Source organism: Hypanus sabinus, chromosome X2 (assembly GCF_030144855.1).
Source record: "Hypanus sabinus isolate sHypSab1 chromosome X2, sHypSab1.hap1, whole genome shotgun sequence".
Lineage (NCBI taxonomy): Eukaryota > Metazoa > Chordata > Chondrichthyes > Myliobatiformes > Dasyatidae > Hypanus > Hypanus sabinus.
The window spans coordinates 28,737,663-28,758,058 of NC_082739.1; the positions used below are offsets into that span (position 1 = coordinate 28,737,663).

The 20,396-nt window shown below is 40.7% G+C and overlaps 1 protein-coding gene across 2 annotated transcripts in view; it reads right to left on the minus strand.

Moving 5' to 3' along the window:
- aplp2 (amyloid beta (A4) precursor-like protein 2) overlaps positions 1 to 20,396 on the minus strand; it is a 148,805-nt gene that overhangs the window by 63,619 nt on the left and 64,790 nt on the right. The window contains exons 5-7 of one of the 2 annotated variants that reach the window (XM_059957137.1): positions 14,399 to 14,577; positions 10,584 to 10,747; positions 2,349 to 2,479 (exon numbers count right to left, since the gene is read on the minus strand). In XM_059957137.1, the coding sequence (XP_059813120.1) occupies positions 2,349 to 2,479; positions 10,584 to 10,747; positions 14,399 to 14,577 (474 nt within the window). The remainder of the gene's footprint in view (positions 1 to 2,348; positions 2,480 to 10,583; positions 10,748 to 14,398; positions 14,578 to 20,396) is intronic. The other variant, XM_059957138.1, reaches the window with a different exon arrangement.

The window sequence follows — 20,396 nt, forward strand, 5'->3', positions numbered from 1 at the left end:
CAAATCAGTTCTGGTCCCGCTGGAGACAGGAATATCTACCCTCGTTGCAACAGAGACGAAAGTGGACAGAACCCCGCAGGAATCTTCAAGTTGGAGACCTAGTCCTGCTCAGGGACAAGCAGATCACCCGCAACAGCTGGCCAATGGCCAGAATCACTGCTACATTCCCTAGCGAGGATGGACATGTCAGGAAGATCGAATTGAAGACTACCGACCAAGGCGATGTGAAAATTTACCAAAGGCCAGTTACAGAAGTTATTCTACTTCTACCCAATGACTGATTAAGAGACTAAGTTTGTACTCTGCTCATTGTGACCTTACGAAGGTCAAGCGGGGAGTGTGCTGTCTTTACGACAGTTATTTAGTTTATAATATTTTCGCTTAGTAATTCATTCAATAGTATTTTCTAGTTAGAATTAGAAGTGTTTAAAGTATATTCATTGCATGTAAAATATATCGGCATGCGATGACGTCACATCCGGTTTCGCCGCGTCTTGTGGGAAAACACCGGTTTGAAATTAGCGCGAGGGTGGGGGCTTTCCACGAGGCTCACCTGAGCAGAAGTTGTTTTGCAGGCATGAGAAATCACAGTGAGAGCAACGCTGTAAGTTAATAGATAATCGATATATTGAACTAAGATGTTAATGCCGATCCTGTTAGAAGTAACGACGGTAGATAATGTTTATGCTTTCGTTAGTTAAAGAGTCGCGGATAGTTTGCATGGAAGTGTATTTAAAGTAGTCAATGGAGCAGGTAAACTCTCCCTGTATACTGCACCTTAGTGTAATGTAGTTATAGTCACCTTTGCAAGTATTTACACTTGAAATGTGATATTAAGGAAGGAACAAATACTGTATCAATCTTGTATTGTTTTATCAACAGTTTTCACCATATGTTAATGTGAAGAGTGAACAGTAAATGGTTAATCTTACTGCGATCTGGTTTCATTGACTGTGGTTTATCTCGACGTTAAATTCGACGTTATCGTTACACGCGAAGGAGAACGTTACAATCACTTTTCCCAAGGGCTCCTTTACCTTCAGCTCTCTAATCAGTCCCGGTTCATTACACAACACCCAATCCAGAATAGCTGATCCCCTAGTGGGCTCAACCACGAGTTGTTTTTAAAAGCCATCTTGTAGGCATTCTAAAAATTCCCCCTCTTGGAATCCAGCACCAACCCAATTTTCCCAGTCTACCTGTATATTGAAATCCCCCATGACTACAGTAACATTGCCCTTTTGGCATGCATTTTCTATCTCCCATTGTAACTTGCAGACCACACCCTTACTACTGCTTGAGGGTCTGTCTACAATCCCATCAGAGTCTTTTTACCCTTGCAGTTCCTTAGCTCTACCCACAATGATTCAACACCTTCTGACCCTATGTCATCTCTTTCTAATGATTTGATTTCATTTTTTTTACCAACAGAGCAATGCCACCCCTTCTGCCTTCCTGCTTGTCCTTTCAATATAATGTGTATCCTTGGATATTAAGTTCCCAGCTATAATCTTCTTTCAGGTGTGATTCAGTAATACCTACATCATTCATGCCAACCTGTAATGGAGCTACAGTTCGGGGCATCGGAGTTCAATTCCAACACCACGTGCGAGAAGTTTGTGCCTCCTTCCCCTGAAGCATGTGGGTTTCCCCCACGTGTTCTGGTTTCCTTCCACATTCCAAAAATCTAAAAGTTGGTAGATTAATCTGTCATTGTAAATTGTCCTGTGATTAGACTCGGGTTAAATGGGTGGGTTGCCGGGCAGTGTGGCTCACTGAGCTGGAAGGGCCTGTTCTGCACTGTACCCCTCCAAACAAATCTCTCCACTGCAGTTCAGGGTGCAGGGCTTCACACCAAAAGTTATGTTACAAGTATCGTCACAGATTTTGAACATAGCAGAAGCAGACACAGATATAATCAGGTCCTGACGAAGGGTCTCGGCCCGAAACGTCGACTGTACTTCTTCCTATAGATGCTACCTGGCCTGCAGCATTCCACCAGCATTTTGTGTGTGTTGTACCTATTTTAAATGTCATCTGGGGTCATCTGTTCTGTAATATTGCTTTAAGCTTAAGTGTAATTCCCAAGTTATTAACTCCCAATTATTTAGAGCATTGTTTATGGAAAATTTAAATAAAATGAAGTCAGTTGCAGCATGGTATCATATTCGTTTGAAACAACAGGAAGTGGTAATTACAAGATTTCCAGTCAGGTTCACAGATGAATTTCCCTTCAAGAGTGAGAAAAGTGATTTTACAGTACATGTTAGTTATTTAAGCCCATCACCCCATCATAAGGCATAGGCCACCAACAGCAGCTACAGAGTATACAATACGTATACCATTACCTTATCCATACGATCACGGTGTCGGATCTCCAACTGCTGTTTCGCCTTTGCAAAACGTGCGTGTTCATTTGCATCTGCAGGTGTCTCAAAATAAACATCTACATCATCTGTTGGGTGAGGTGTTGAAAGAACTGTAAGACAGAAGACGAGTCAAACTCAGTTAGCTTAGGGTTGTATGCTTGAGACCTTCAATTTCACAACATACACAAATTACTTCTGCAATGTTAAACACAATTCCCTTGGTTTCTTTTGCACCAAGATTTCGTTGTAAATATTACCTATAAATTTCCATACACCAACGCTTCTAAACAAAGTGTGTCACTGAATTTATTAAGTCAATGGCATTTGAAATTCTACACTTTTAGAAATGTCAAAGAAAAAAATAAGTTTGTTACCACTGATTCAAAATGAACCTGGTACATATCAATCAGTAAGCTGTGGTAAAAATGATGCTCTTTAACAGTCTATGACATGTAAAACAATCAGATCATTAGCATAAAAATTATCCTACCTTATTTTGGAAAGTAAGATACATTCATCTAAGCACAGAGATCATGGTATCAAGAATAGACAATGTCTTATTCTTACTATTGATACTACACACTCACCTAATTAGATTTTGAATGATGAAGATGTAAGGGAGGCAGTGTATATATGTACTTACGTCAGGTCAGTGTCCTTCACTTCAGAAAATATAGCTCAGCTGTCCACTCTTTCCCCACCACTGAAGTCCTCCAGGCAACAGCCAGGTTAATCTCCCCTACATTCTCTCCAGCACAATGTACAATTGTACAATGTGGTGATCAGAACTTTATATAATATTCCAAAGTTCCTAATCAGACAACATCTACAGCCCAACTTTCAATCTTCTGTTACCTCAATTAAATCCTTAAGGCAGGGTTTCACTCACAAAATGCCACATAGTAAATTAACAGCATTCACATTCCCCCTCCTCCATCTTCAATTTCAGCAACCATAGCAAAGAAGTGTCACCATCATGAAACCAACAGCATCATCAGCTGGTAGAAACTGGGCAATAACCTTTCAAGGAAGAATAATCAAACAATAATCAATTCCAGACTGCAACCTGAAGTATCAAGATGATTTGCCCTTAGATGCTTGACCGAAAGTATATTGATGGAAGAAATTAAGTTAACACAATGGCACTGGTTTTACACATGAAGCATTTCGTAATGGTTTGAGGTTATCACCAACTGAGTTGTATATATGATTGTACGTGAAGCACATTTGGGTATGAAGCCCCAAAGGATACTCCTTGTGAATTCATAAGTCAATTGTAATGCAAATTCTTCATTACTGGAGCTTGTAATTTTCAGATGAAACTCCAAAATACTTTAATACTTCTGTCCAGTCTACTTGTCATAAATTTTCTTAATCCTTTTGTCATCTAAAGGACATGTTAATGTTTCTGGACTGCTTAGTCTAAGTGGAACAAGACTCATATCAATGTCCTTGGGTAATGTAAACCTCATTCTATTAGACAATAACCAACTGCTCCACAGGGATAACAACGCTACTTGAACTGAATTCAACACTGGAAGCTAATAGCACTGAGAAAAATAACCTGATGGTACCCATGCTGGTGGACAAATTGAGCACATTTCTTCCTGATTATGTTTAAGCATCAATCAGGCATTATGGCACAGCAAAGTCCAACTATAGCCTGTTGTGGGGAACAGATGTGTTCATTCAAGTGTCAGATATCTTAATGGGGAGTCTTTCTTGGGACTCAAACTACAGGCATGGCAATTGGGTCCAATGCACAGGCAGAGATAAATAATAAAAGACTGAGAATGAAAAATATTGACAAATTACTATCAACAATAATGCAGGCAGTGGAAGCTCCTTGGAGAGTTCAGCAACAGAGTGCAGGCATTCTGGATTAAGATTGTAATAAATTGAACGGTTGTTACACTAATTTCTATACATGTTGAGAGTGGTATACATGCTGAAAAGCCAGCAAGGCAGAGAAGTTTCATGTGTGACCTAGGTGACTTTAGACTATTCACCAAATTTACTCTGGTGCTTCATTCAATAATTGACCTTACACAGGTGTAAACAACTGCAGATACAATCTTAACGGATATTATTGTTTTCACGGACTTCTTATCTATCAAATAACTGCATCGTTAATGTCACAGTCAAGAAAGCTCACCAATGCCTTTTAATCGATGCACCATCGAGAGCATTCTGCCTGGATGCATAACGGCTAGGTATAATAACTGTTCTGCACATGACTGCAAAAAACTGCAGAGAATTGTGGACACAGCTCAGCACGTCACAGGAACCAGCCTCCCCTCCACGAGCTCTGCTTATACTTGCTGCCTCAGTAAATCAACCAGCATAATCAGACTCACCCCACCCCGCATTCCCTCTTTTCCCCTCTCCTATCGGGCAAAACATCTAAAAGCCTGAAAGCATTTACCACTAACCTCAAGGGCAGCTTCTAACCTACTGTTAAGACTCTTCAATGGACACCTTGTATGATATGATGGACTCTTGGCCTCACAATCTACCTCACTATGATCTTGCACCATATTGTTTACCTGTACTACACTTACTCTGTATTCTGCATTGTTATTGTTTTACCTGATCTCCACCTCAACCCACAGTATAATGATTTGATCTATATAAGCAGTATGCAAAATAAGCTTTTCACTGTATTCTTCTGGTTCAAGATGGCGTTGGTGAATCACAGCAACTACTTGCTGGCAGCAAACAAAACAAACCTATCTATAAATTCCTGTATTAATTACGCTTTTTCTCGGACACAATCACTGCGTTCAATAGCCTGTAACTTCCCTTTTTGAATCGAGCTTTTGAACCGTCTATACGACTTCGCATTTTTGCAGAGTGAACTAAAGTCTTCTAGGTGCAGGACAGTTGTGGCGTGGCATAGCATGTACAGGCTGAATCAAGGTGATAGGGCCTGAGCTCAAGAGCGGAGAATGAGCCAAGATTTGCCCATTGCTGGAGCAAACTTGGAGGTGATTTGATGTGGCAGAACTGTGATGAGGCAGAGTCAAAGTGGCGGGGCCTGGGCCTGGACCCGAGAGCATGAAAAGACCAGAGGTTTGACCAATTTAAGCACCGAGTCGAATTGGAAAGATTGGTGACAGACTGAATTGAGGTGGCAGGGTCCAGGCCCGTGAGTGTACCAAAGCGGGTGGGTGGGTCCGAGAACAAAGACTGACCCATGGTTTAGCTGATTTAAGTGCTGGGCCAGATTGAAAAGGTCAGGGTATCCGGGCTGAAGGCAAGGGACGGGCTGGTTCAGCTTGCTGCTCCATAAGGTTTACTTGTCTCTGCAATGAACTGTGGCTGTAGCCTGTAACTAATGGGTTGCTGGATCGGCTGCAGTGATGACTGGCTTCATGACTGTAAACTCACTTTCATGAACTTCAGTTCTGAATGTTATTTGCTTACTTTTATTGTTTGCACAATTTGCTCTTTTACTGCACTTAGATGTCTGATAGTCTTTTTTTTAAATGGGTTCTATTGGGTTTCTTTGTTTTGCCTGTAAGGAGACGAATCTCAAGGTTGTACAATGTGTACATACTTTGATAATAAATGTACTTTGAACTTTTTAAGCTTTTAACTTCGATACATGTGACAATAATAAACCAAACCATACATATAGCGAGTTATAAGGAAGTAAAATCTTCAATTGAACGTAAAAAGAGATCTTGCAAGATAATATCAGCATTTCACCATTACAACATTCTTCCGTGTAACTAACAACTAATACAAAATTTCCGCAAACACTACAAACACATTTTTCCCAGCAGACAGGTCGGTTTTCCCACAGAGAATATTGGAAGTGCAGGGGTCTGAGACTATAGACTTTTGTGTATGAAAGGAAGAGGTTTGTGGCATCTCTCAGCTCTGACCTTTAGTTAGTGTGAAATTGATGTTAGTCAGGTAGGTTTATAGTTCAGGTACTTTTAAGTACAATACTTTAAGGGGCCCTTTCCAAATTGAGAAAGTTGTACAGCTTGCAGCACTTGGGAACTAAAATGACAACATGTGTTTCCAGTTTTGCTAGCTTGAGGACAGAATTTTGGACAAGAGTGTCAATTGAACCACAAGGCTGAAATCTACATGAATAACAGGTTTTTGGAGGTGGTCACCTTAAAGAAAGATAAAGGAGGAATGGATGACCACCAGATAAAGGGAGAGAGGCAAGCAGATAGAGAAACCTTTGAATGCATCTCACTCCAAAGCCATTTTGGAAAATGGTGGAGGTGAATACATCTTTGAGTCCATCCTGAGCCAAAATCACAGAATCACAGACTACACAGAAAATAGTGTTTAAAAATGTTTCCCTAAACTCAGGTCTTCAAAACCAGCAATGTCCTTGTAAATTTTCTCTGTACTCTTTCAATCTTATTTACATCTTTCCTGTAGGTAAGTGACCAAAACAGCACACAATACTCCAAATTAGGCCTCACCAACGTCTTATACAACTTCAACATAACACCCTAACTCCTGTGCTCAATACTCTGATTTATGAAGGCCAATGTGCCAAAAGCTCTCTTTATGATCCTATCTAACCTTTAACGCCACTTTCAAGGTACTGTCGATCTGTAATTCCAGATCCCTCTGTTCTACTACTCTCCTCAATGCCCTACCATTCCTCGTGTGTGTCCCACCTTGGTTTGTCCTTCCAAAGTGCAACATCTCACTCACACTTGTCTGCATTAAATTCCATCTGCCATTTTTCAGCCCATTTTTTTAGCTGGTCCAACTCCTGCGACAAGTTTTGATATTCTTCTTCACTGTCACTACTCCTCCAAACTCTGTGTCAACCGCAAATTTGCTGATGCAGTTAAACACATCATCCAGATCGTTGATATACGGTTGCAAGAAAAGGTTTGTGACCCTTTGCAATTAACTGGTTTTCTGCATTAATTACTCATAAAATGTGGTCTGATCCTCATCTAAGTCACAATAATAGACAAACATAATCTACCTGGATCGGCTACAGTGATGACTGGCTTCGTGACTGTGAACTCCTTTCATGAACTAATATCACACAAACAGTTGTATTTTTTCATGGCTTTATTAATTTATTTAATAACACATTATTTAATCATTCACAGTCCAGACTGGAAAAAATGTGAACCCTTGTATTTAATAACTCGTAAAACCTCCTTTAGCAGCAATAACTTCCACCAAACGTTTCCTGTAGCTGATCAGACTTGCACAATGGCAAGGAGGACTTTTAGACCATTCCTCCACATGAAACTGTTTCAGTTCACCAGTATTTCTGGGACACCTTGTATGAACAGCCATCTTCAGGTCATTCCACAACATCTCAATTGAGATAAGGCCTGGACTTTGACATGGCCATTCCAAAACACATATTTTCTTCTTTCTTTAAACCATTCTGCTGTTGACTTATTCTTGTGGTTCAGATCATTGTCTTGTTGCATCATCCAACTTCTATTAACCTTCAGGAAACATACCACTACCTTGACATTCTCCTGTAGAACATCTTGATACAATTTTGAATTTATTGTTCTCTCAACAATTTCAATCTGTGCAGGCCCTGAGACAGCAAAGCAGCCCCAAACCATGATATTCTTTTCACCATGCTTCACAGTTGGGATGAGGTGTTGGTGTTGATGTGCAGTGCCCTTTTCCCTCCAAACATAGCAGTGTGCATTTCTGCCAAAAAGTTCAATTTTTGTTCCATCTGTCCACAGAACATTCATCCAGAAGTGTTGTGGTCTTTTGGAGCAGCAGCTTCCACCATGGTGCTCTTCCCTGAATGCCATTCTGGTTTAGTGTTTTGTTTTTTTTTGTTTTTTTTTAGGGTGGACACATGAACAGAGACTATAGCAAGTTCTAGAGATTTCTGCAGGTCATTTGCTGTTACCCTTGGGTTCTTTTTCACCTCCTTCAGCATTGCACGTTTTACTCTTGGACAGATCTTTGTAGGGCACCCACTCCTAGGGAGAGTAGCAACAGGTTCCTCCATTTGTAGACACTTTCTCTTACTGTGGACTGATGAACACTCAGGTCTTTAGAAATCCTTTTCTAGCCTTTTCCAGCTGCATGCATCTCCACAATTCTTCTAAGGTCCTCTGAAAGTTGTTTTGATCGAGGCATGGTGAACATAAACAGATCTTTCTTGAGAAGAGCAAGCTCTGTCAGTAAACTGAGTGTGTGTCTTTTTTAATATATATATTTAATATATACATACTTTTTTGAACCTAGACCTAATTGTTTAAATAGTGTACTCAGTATTGACGAGAAGTAGTACAACTGTTTGTCTGTTATTTGATTAGGTAGATTATGTTTGTCTATTATTGTGACTTGCATGAAGATCAGACCACATTTTATGAGCAATTAATGCAGAAAACCAGGTAACTGCAAAAGGCACACAAGCCTTTTCTTGCAACTGTACATAACAACAATGGACCCAAGAACTGATCCTTGTGACCACTAGTCAAAAGTCTCTGGTCAGAGAGGCAACCATCTGCTACCACTCTCTGGCTTCTAACAAATTCGTCAAATTCAATGTACTATCTCATCCTAAATGCCAAGTGACTAAATCTTCTTGACTAACCTCCCATGCAGAACCTTGTCAAAGGCCTTGCTAATGTCCATGCAGACAACATCCACTGCCTTGCCTTCATCATCTTCCCTGGTAACTTCCTTGCAAAATCCTACCACACATAAAGCCATGCTGACTATCCCTAATCAATCTCTGTCTACCCAAATACTCATAGGCCCAGTCCCTTCGAATACCTTCCAATAACTTTTCCACCACTGATATCAGGCTCACCGGTTATTCTTATTTCCTGATTTATTCTTAAAGAGCCTTTCTTAAACAGTAGAACAACATTAGCTATCCTCCAGTACCACACCAATGTATAAGGATGTTTTGAATGCCTCTACTAAGACCTCTGCAATTTCTGCACTAGCCTACAACGAGGTCCGAGGGAACATTTTGTCAGACCCTAGGGATATACCAACCCAAATTTGCCTCAAGACTTCTTTTGTAATCTGCATACGGTCCATGACCTCACTGCTGCTTTGCCTCACTTCTACAGACTGTGTTTGCCTCTCAAGTAAATATTATGCATCAAGCCAGGATGCTTTCTATCGTGCATCGATAAAAATTGGTAAGGATCAACAGATACACACTGAATTTCTTTAGCCTGCTGAAGAAATCGATGTTGGTGAGCTTTCTTGTCATCTTCGACCAGGTTAGACCAGAAAAGACTATTGGTGTTGTTCACTCCTCGTCTCAACTTCAAAACTGTTGATGCAGATAGGAGCATGTGTACCACTCCCTCACTTTTTCTTTAGTCAATAACCAGCTCTCGTTTTGCTGACATTGAAGGTTGTTGCCTTAAACACCATGTTACTAAGTCCTCTATTTCCTTCCTATACTTTGACTCAGCATTATCTGAAATACAGCTCAAAATTACAGAATTATCTGCAAACTTGTAGATGAAGTTAGAACAGAATCTGGCCATGCACACAACCTTGTGGGCACCAGTGTTTAGAGGTGGTGCTGTCTATTGTTACTGATTATGGTCTGGTGGCAAGGATGATAAGGGTTTAGTCACAGATGGAGGTGTTTACTCCCAAGGTCCAGAGTTTGGTGACAAGTTTGCTTGGAATTATAGTAGTGAAAGCACAGCTGTAGCCAATAAACAATAATCTGAAATAGGTATCTTAATTGTGCAGATGCTCCAGAGGTAAGTGTAGGGCCAGGGAGATAGCACCTGCTGCAAACCTGTTTTGAAGGTAAACAAATTGCAGTGGGTCAAAGTTGTTTGGAATGCTGAAGTTAATGCATGACATGACCAGCCTCTCAAAGCACTTCATGATGGTAGATGTCAGAACAACTAGACAGTAGCCACGAAGGCACATTGCCTTCTTTTTCTTAGGTACTGGGATGGGAAATAGCCTTGAGGTTAAAAATGTCTTCATACACCTAAATTTTTGCTAATATTCCCAAAACGCACTTCAGAAGATGTATTCCACCCAGCAATTAATGACAAAATGACATGCAGTGTTGCAGATTACTGGAAAGTTTGCAAGGTAGTTTAATTTCTGTTGAAGTTATTAAGTGAACAATTTTTTTTATTTCCTCATGCAACCAATAATCTACATATTGTACCATTGCAACGTTTTTATTTTAGCCTTGCTACAATGTAGAGTAAGAATAATAACTTCTAACATAAAACAAATTACCTTTCTCATTATTGACAATATTTTCTTTGTACAAGTTCTCCTCGCTGGTTGCCTCCTCCCAATCATCATTATATTCATCCTCTTCATCGTAGTCATAATCCTGTTCATCATTGCCCTTCTCCTCCACAACAGGATTTGCTTCTACTTCAGCTGACTCCTCTCTGCTGAACAACAAGATCAGAATCACTGGAAGAGCATTGCAGGCATTGGAAAATTACTTCTCTTCACAACCACACACATTTCCCATTTTCCATATTTTACTGTTGGAAACACAGACACCAGACATCTAATTCTAAGATCAGCAGTGATGTTCATACATTGCACAGGAACTTAATTTGGCAATTGTCAGTTTATTGGAATTGTGCCATCTATACAAATCCGTGGTAACTGTCCTTCAAGCTTGATGAATGGACTCTAAGTTACTGAAATTGAGCTGTTGCACATCATTAATTTGCAATTACCTTTCAAACCACATGTTGCCCTACCATGCATTTCCTCAGCAAAAGCTACCATCATATCATTCACTTAATAGCTTTTTACAATGAACTAAATTTCCTGAGTTATTTACAGCCTGTTATACAATTCATCATTTGCTATATGCCTAAACATGAGCTCGTCCCAGCCAGTGACTCCGGCTGATACACGAAGTTTAAATAAAAGAAAGATCAGGAGAACAGATATTGTTTATGGATTTCAACTAAAGGCAATGATAGCTGCCAGTCATAAAGTGTGGTGCACATGGTATGAGACAGTTGTGTTAACCATAGCAAGATCTTTAACAGATAACATTAACCATTTGCCCACTGAAAATTTCCTCAGGACAGAATCCTTGGACTCCTAGTGTATGACAAAGATAGTTTTATATCAGAATGCATGATATTAAAAGCCAATTAATTACCGAATATACGAATACTGATCTCAACTTCAGAGTCTCAGTCAGTTTGTGGGTGTGGTCCTGGCTGGAATACATTTTTAAAAACAATTCAAGTGGCTGATCCCAAAAGCATTCAACAGCACCAAGAAATGGAAATTATGCTTTGTGGGCCCTAGCCTTTGCTTAAGATATTATTAGGATATAGAATTGTTCAAATGAACCATTGACCGATGTTCCACCAAGTATCTTTGTCAGGTAAGGTAAAGGAGAATCCCAAGAAATTCTATATTAAGAGCAAAAGGGCAACAAGAGAGAGAACAGGTCTCTCAAGGTTCACTGCAGTCATATGTCTCAGGCTGCAGAAGATAAGCTAAGTTGTAAATGAATACTTACCTTCTGTATTTACCGTGGAAACTTTGTGGAAGCTTCAGGATTCCAGAAAGAGAACTTTATTGTCCAGAAACATGTTGAAACTTTACAAGAGGTAGCGCTGGTGGCATTGAGATGCATAAGGAGGATAAATTGCTGATCAAGTGTATCCTCTAATGTTGTGTGAAACAAGAGAAAAAAAAACACTAGCAGAGATTCTTGTAACTTCATTAACGACAGGTGAGGTATCTGAAGATTGGATGGTGGCTAAGAAGGGCAGCAAGGTTAAGTCAAGACATTACAGACAAGTGAGCAAAATACCAGTGTTGGGAAATCAGTGGTGAGACAGGATCTTTCTGCACTTGGAAAGGCAAGAACTGATTAGGGTCAGTCAGCATGGCTTTGTGCATGGTTAATTGTGTTTCATGAATTTGGTCTGATGAAGGCAAGGTGGCAGAAATTGCCAACATTGACTTTAACAAGGCTTTTGACAAGCTCCTGCTTAATAGAATGGTCAGGAAGTTACATCACATGAGATACAGGGTGGGCCAGCAAATTGGCTTACTCGAAGGAGTCAAGGATGGTAGTGGAGGGGTTGGTTTCAGATTGGAGGCCTGTGATCAGTGGTGTACTGTAGGGATTGATGCTGGGTCCTCTGTTGTTCAACATCAATATTAATGATTTGGATAAGAATGTAGGTGGTGTGATTATTATGTTTGGGGATGACATTAAAAATGGTGGGGTGGTGGACATTGAAGCTGATCATAGATGATCACAAGATCAAAATCAATTTGGGAAGTGGATCAAGGAATAGCAGAATTTGGTGGAAAAAAAATGGAATTTAATATTAGTGTGAAGTGATGCATTTTGGAAAGTTAAAGACCCAAGTGGCAATATTTTTCACACAGAGAGTGATGGGTATATGAAAAGCCATTAGGGGAAGTTCTAAATTCAAGTACATTACATCTAAAAGACATCTGTACTCCTATCGTGGATAAGAAAGATTTAGAGGAATATGAGCCCAATGCAAGCACATGGACATGGACAAGTTGGGCCAAAGGGCCTGTTCATGTGCTGTAGAACTCTGTAATTTAGGTTTAGAAGACAGACTCGGATCAGATTTACTTACACATGTACATCAAAACACATGTCATTTGTGTTAACACCCAACACACCCAAGAATATGCAGGGGGCAGCCTGCAAGTGTCACCACACATTCCAGTGTCAACACAGCATCCACTTAATGTGTGCTTAAGGCATTAGCTTAACTAAAGTTCTCACTAAGTCACCAGGAATTTACATGGAATACCCAATGGTCAAAATATTACTTGACACAATTAAGGATTCTGGAAAAGTATCATGCTCACCAAATTGTCAACATGATACCAGTTGATAGACATTAGTATTCCTGTTGACACAGTAGGCTTTGATTTTCATAAAGACTGCCAGGTGGATCATAGGATAAGCAGTGCATTGCCGGGTCCACTGAGATTAGCTGGCATTTTTTGTGTGTTGGGAAAAGAAATGAATTACATTCTTAATGATGGTAAGCCCCAGAATGGAAGAGCTGAAGACAAGGTTGACATATTCCTTCATGAGATCTCTTCACTGTAGAAGCAGTTTCCAGTCAATTTGATTCACTTCATTTAATCCAAAGAAATAGCAGAGTACTGGATACACTCAAGGCAGCAGGACCAGACAAGATTGCAGCTGTGCGACTAAAGATTTCTGCTCCCCCTCCTGCCAAGCTCTTCTGGTACAGTTCCAACACTGGCAACTAACTGAGAACGTGAAGAGTTCCCACGTACATCCTATCCACAAAAAACGAGATTCATTGAATCCTGCCCAGTTAATTCAACAATCAGCAATCTGTCCACATAATGATTTAAGAAACCCCACCTGGACACAAATAACAAAATCTGTCCCATCTCAACCTCTTACATTCAGGCAGTCCCAGGCTACACTGCGAAAGTTGAAGTAATCCATGACTGCAACCCTGTTGGCTTTTCCTAATTTATCTCAATTTTCAGGTGGCCATTACTATCAAAGTATTTGTACCTTACTTATTTTTTTACATGTGAACTTGGTGGATAAGCCCTCATTAAGCCCCTCAGAGCACAGCTGTAATATTATTTCTGATTAATAGTGCAACTGCCCACTTTTTTTTGAAAAACATTGAAACCCTGGAACATCAAGCATTCGACCTGCTTCTTTCTCAACCAATTGTCTGTAAAGGCCACAACATCATCATACCATGTACTAAACCATGCTCTAAGTTAATTACACCTACCATTCAAATAAATACATTTCAACTTGTCTATTCCATCATGTCTGTTACTTTGCTCCTGCCTAACCTTCTTACAGACTTGCTGGTCATGGTATCTACCTTCCTCTCAATCCTTCCACTTTCTGACCTGGTGCTCTGGTTCCCAACCCTTATCAAACTCATTTAAGCCCACCCGAGTAGCATTCGTGAACTGGAACTAATGACAGGAATCAATTAATTCACCCATGAGAACTGCAAAACTGGTGTTGGAAAAATTCAACTGATTTTTATTCAGTAAAAGAATACCTTGATTCACTAATCTCTTCCTCTTTGTCATCTACATCTTCAAAATCAGAGTCTTCAGAATCCACATCATCGATTTTATTTTGGGGACAGCAAACATACTTAGTACCATGGAACCTGTTGATGCCACATGGAAGCAACATTCCATAGGTGTGCAAAATCATCGACTCAGCAGCACATGCCTGAAACACAAGGGTGACTACAATTTAGATCCAAGAACATTTGGAAAGTCAAATTACAATTTATTGAACTAAACAATGATGCATTAAGATGTAATTGGTTAGTCATAATTTATATAGGTAAGGCATCAAAACATGAACTAAAGAGACAACCAATTATTAATAGCACTCAACTACCTAAAATATTGTTGATGCATAACACACAGATAACACCTCTAAGGAATTCTGTCTCTAGAGTAAAGAGACACAATCCTAAACCAATCCAATTCAATAACTGAGCACCACGCATCTCCACAGTTCAAAGCACAGGATCACACAAGAGAAGCAGGCCTAGCCCACTGCCAACTATCAATCATACATTTTGCACTAATCTTATGTTGACCCTAATTTTTCCATTCACCCAACATTCTCTTCATCTCCCCTCAGATTCTATCGTTCACCTACATACTAACAGTAACCTGATTAATTGAACTGCCAAATTGCATGTGTTTAGACATAGAAGGAAACTGGAACACTTGAAGGAAACCCATGTACAAAGAGTGTGCAAACTCCATAAAGATATTATCAGAGGTCAGGAATAACCTTGTGTCTGTGGTACCATGAGGCAGCCATTTTACTGACTGCATCACTGTGTGACTCTAAAACTCTTAGCTTTTCCAATCACCGTTGATAGATGCTAGAACCAGGATTTGACTCCAAGGAGGGAGGCATCACCTGCACAGTCAAGTGATGTCCTGTAATTGGTGATGTCCTGGATGCCCTTCCACATGCGATGACATGACCGTGGTGGGTCTCATCAGCAAGAACGACGAGTCAGCTTACAGAGAGGAGGTGCAGCGGCTAACGGACTGGTGCAGAGCCAACAACCTGTCTCTGAATGTCAACAAAAGAGATAGTTGCTGACTTCAGGAGGGCACAGAGCGACCACTACCCGCTGAACATCAATGGCTCCTCAGTAGAGATCATTAAGAACACCAAATTTCTTGGTGTTCACCTGGCGGGGAATCTCACCCGGTCCCTTAACACCAGTTCCATAGCAAAGAAAGCCCAGCAGTGTCTCTACTTTCTGCGAAGGCTGAGGAAAGTCCATCTCCCACCCCCCCATCCTCATCACATTCTACAGGGGTTGTACTGAGAGCATCCTGAGCAGCTGCATCACTGCCTGATTCAGGAATTGCTCCATCTCGGATCGCAAGACCCTGCAGCGGATAGTGAGGTCAGTTGAGAAGATCATCAGGGTCTCTCTTCCTGCCATCACAGACATTTACACTACACGCTGCATCTGCAAAGGAAACAGCATTATGAAGGACCCCATGCACCCCTCATACAATCTCTTCTCCCTCCTGCCATCTGGGAAAAGGCTCCAAAGCATTCAGGCTCTCACGACCAGACTATGTAACAGTTTCTTCCCCCAAGCTATCAGACTCCTCAATACCCAGAGCCTGGACTGACACCTTGCCCTATTGCCCTGTTTATTATTTATTGTAATGCCTGCACTGTTTTTGTGCACTTTACACAGTCCTGGGTAGGTCTGTAGACAAGTGTAGCTTTCTCTGTGTTGTTTTTTTACGTAGTTCAGTCTAGTTTTTGTACTGTGTCATGTAACACCATGGTCCTGAAAAACGTTGTCTCATTTTTACTATGTACTGTACCAGCAGTTATGGTCGAAATGACAATAAAAGTGACTTCACTTAACTTGACTAAGCCAAACAGCAGCAGGTGAAAATGATCAGCCTCAAGGTGGCTGCAAGTTGATAAGATGTTAAATAAGGCACATGACATGCCTGCCTTTATTAGTTACAGCAATGAGTTCAAGAGTCAAGAAGCTATGTTGCAGCTTTATAAAACTTGAGTGAAGCCACATTTGGAATAATGAATTCCCAATTCTGTTTGCCCCATTATAGGAAGGATGTGGAAGCATTGGAGAGGGTGCAGAAGAACTTTACCAGTATGTTACCTGGATTAAAGGGCATATGCTAAATGAGAGGTTGGACAAAGTTGGGCTGTTTTCTCTGGACCAGTAGAAGCTAGGGGAGAGTGGATTGTTTATAATATGAAAAGCATAGATAGTTAAGCTAGTATCTTTCTCTCCCCTGGCGTGACAGATGTGGAGGCAAGAGAGAAGGAACTACTGAACAGAGAGAACATCGCAGCAATATCTAATACTTAACTTGACAGATGTACAAGAGGATAAGAGGCAAACACTGAGTAGATAGCCAAAGATTTTTTGCCAGGACAGAGCATAATTTTAAGGTGACTGGAGAAAAGTATGGGGGAAGGATGTTGAAAGTAAGACTTTTAGTATCTGCCTCTACCACCACCCTTGGCAGAACAGTCAGTAAGGGGATACTTGTGAAACATTGACCACAATTCTATAAATTACAAGGTGATTATGGAAAATGACTCTAGATGTTGGAATCTGGTACAACAAAGACAGTAAACGGTAAGGTACTCAGGAATTAAACTGATAAAAGGGGGGGAAAAAACTAGAATCTAGATGCATTGTTGCCTGAAATAGGATCCAACATGCTTACCTTCATGGGTCAGGGCATAGAATATAAAAGTTGGAATACTGCAACACCATAAGACACAGGAGTAGAATTAGGCCATTTGGCCCATTGAGTCTGCTCCACCATTTAATCATGGCTGATCCTTATTTCCCCTCTCCTCAGCCCCACTCCCTGTAACCTACGTCCCATCTTGTAGTTCTTGTAGTTCTGATTGCCACACTATAGCAAAAAAAAAATGTGGTTTGGTTGTACTGGAAAGAGCAGAGGAGATTCACCAGGATGTTACCTGGATTGGAGGACCTTAGCTATGGGGAGAGACTGGATAGGCCAGGCTTGCTTATCTTGGAGAAAAAGTGACAAAGGGATGACCTGGAAGAAAATAAAAATAAGAGAAACACCAACTTCTTCCATTGGCAGGAGTATCAAAAGCAAAATGGTAGGTTTAAGATGGGAGGAAGGAATTTTAAAGGGAATCTAAGGAGTTTTATTTTGTTTACATGGAGAGTGCTTGATATCTGATAACTGCCAGAAGTAGTGATGGAGTCAGATAGAATTACTGTGTTTAAGAAGCATTTAGACACTTAACAGGCAAGGCATAGAAGGCTATAGTCATAATCTGGACAAATGAGATTGGTTAAAATGGAGATAAAGGTAGACATGGTGGACTGAATTGCCCATTTCTATGCTGTATAACACTATCACTCCACCATCTGTTCCTAAGAACTTGCCATTTTTTAATTGAGATGCAGCCTTTTTTACAACTTAATTTGAAGTAGTAGATAGGCTGAAGTCAAGGACACGCATCAGTTCAGAGTCACGGTTGAGAACTATTCTGGTTGCCATTACCATTACCAACTTTGCTGTCTTTATCCCTGGCTCTCACTGGGGCATGGCCCTGAGAGTTGGGGGTCATAAATGGGCTTTACAGTGACAAAAAGCCTATATGTCACAGTTCCTGGCAAACCGCTGAGCTGACATTCTCTTTCCATTCATCATGCATTAAGATCCATATGCATATGCCCCAATCCTTTAAGCTTTGAATGAAGGAAGGACAGACAAGGACTTCTACCCTGACTTTAAAAAAAACTTGGTTGAAAGTAATGACAAAACGCCATGAGCTTCAAATGCCACGTGGAAAGGTAGGACAGTGGAAGCATTTTCTCAATGAAGGGTGTTACTCTTGACAAAATACTTGAAGCACAGCCTTGTCATAGTAGACACCCACCAGATTAGCATTAAGGCAGCATAGCAACATAGCAATACAGGAATCTGCTCATTTATACCCCCGTCCAAGCAAGGGACACAAAAGTTGTCTGCATCGCATGTCAAAACAAGCAATGATAGCTGCTGGACTGATCACCACCTAATGTGTTCCATTATCTCTATCAATCTAGACTCAAAAGATCAAAAGAAGAGTTGCCACAAGATCAATGTTGAAACTCCTAAAAATTTCAAACCAGACTTCTCTCAGACAACACCCTACAAACAACACATTAAATGCCAGCTTACAGGAGCCACAATGTCTCCACACCCCAACCCTAATATATGGGCTGTTCTCAAGTCTATCACAATTGGCACTGAAGACGCTAACAAGAACAAACAGGACTGGCTTTTGAGAACAAGACAACAGAAGATCCAATTAACTGAAAATGCAAGGGATTCTTGGATAGGAAGGTTAACCTTCCTCAAGGGAATACTAACAGCTTTACAGGAATCTGAAGGCAAAGGTTCAGCAGAAAGGAGACGTGGATATGGCTCAAGATGCACTACATAACTGAAACACAACCTCTCTACTTTTATACTTAATCTTTGTAACATAATTTTCTTTTTGCATTCTAAATTACCTGCCATACTGGCCTTTTGATAACCATGCACTGAGACACCCAGTTCCCTCTGCTTCTCAGAGCCAGACAATCACTTACTTTTTAAAAAGAAAAAAATCCTGCTAAAATAGACAATTTCACATTTTCCTGCAGTTAAACCAAGTGACTATCTATTCACTTTTATGGATGCTGCCTGAGCTGCTGCATTCCTCCAGTATTTTGGGTGTGTATTGCTTTGGATTTCCAGCATTTGCAGATTTTCTTGTGTTTATGAAAACCCATTTGGCCTGATATTTTGCTATCCCAATGATTTATCCATATCCCTTCATATCCTCTTTGCTTCTTCTTTTCCATGGATCTTTGTGTTATCAATAAAGATTGCAACACTTTTGGTGTCCTAATCCAAGTCATTGATAAAAATTGTATCAAATTGCAACCGGAGCCAAACATCATCTTAACTGAATTGTCATTAGTTTCAAATCATGAAATTAGTGTGACTTTATTACTTAATGGATATAAAAATCACAAACATCCTTTCTGCAAAAGGTAAATTCTAATTTTTCTTCATTTCAAAGCAGTCTGTTAGTTGTTATCTGTCTGTGAACACTGCTTCAATAATTTGAAGTCACGACGTTTTGTTGCAGGTATCAGTTGCTGGGTTTTTCTTGGTACACATCAAAAAACACACACAATTAATCAATCTGTAACATTATCTCAGTTTTTCCATTTCCACTGACACTGATGACCTGCTATTTCTAGCATTCTCTTTTATTACAGATTTCTAGCAATTGTCATGTTCTTATCCTGCAGATCCAGCATCTACACACGTATATGTCCTCAATCATTTCCTTTTACTTATGTCATCTCAAGTGAATAATCTGCAATTACAAAACCCTTCACTGCCATTTCTCAACCAGCAACTGTGCCACTCAATTTCTCTTTCCTCATGTTCTCATGGACTTCCTTTTCTGCAACATAAAATGTTTGTTTTATGTTTCTACTCACAGCCCCCCCACCCTGCTCTCGTAACTACACCCCTCCCACATCTGAACCACCACGGTGGGCTTCACAGCTGAACAGGTGAGAAGACAGCTGAAACGTCTACACCCAAGCAAGGCTGCAGGCCCAGATGGTGTCAGCTCAAAGCCTGTGCCCCCCAGCTACGTGGAGTACTTCACCATGTCTTCAACCTGAGCTTGAGTCTCCAGAGGGTTCCTGTGCTGTGGAAGACGTCCTGACTCGTCCTTGTACTGAAGGCACCGCACCCCAGTGGCTCCAATGACTACAGACCAGTGGCATTGACCTCCCACATCATGAAGACCCTGGAGAGACTTGTTCTAGAGCAGCTCCGGCCTATGGTTAGGCCAAACTTAGACCCCCTCCAGTTCGCCTATCAGCCCCGACTAGGAGTGGAGGATGCCATTGTCTACCTGCTGAACCGTGTCTACGCCCACCTGGACAAGCCGGCGAGCACTGTGAGGGCCATGTT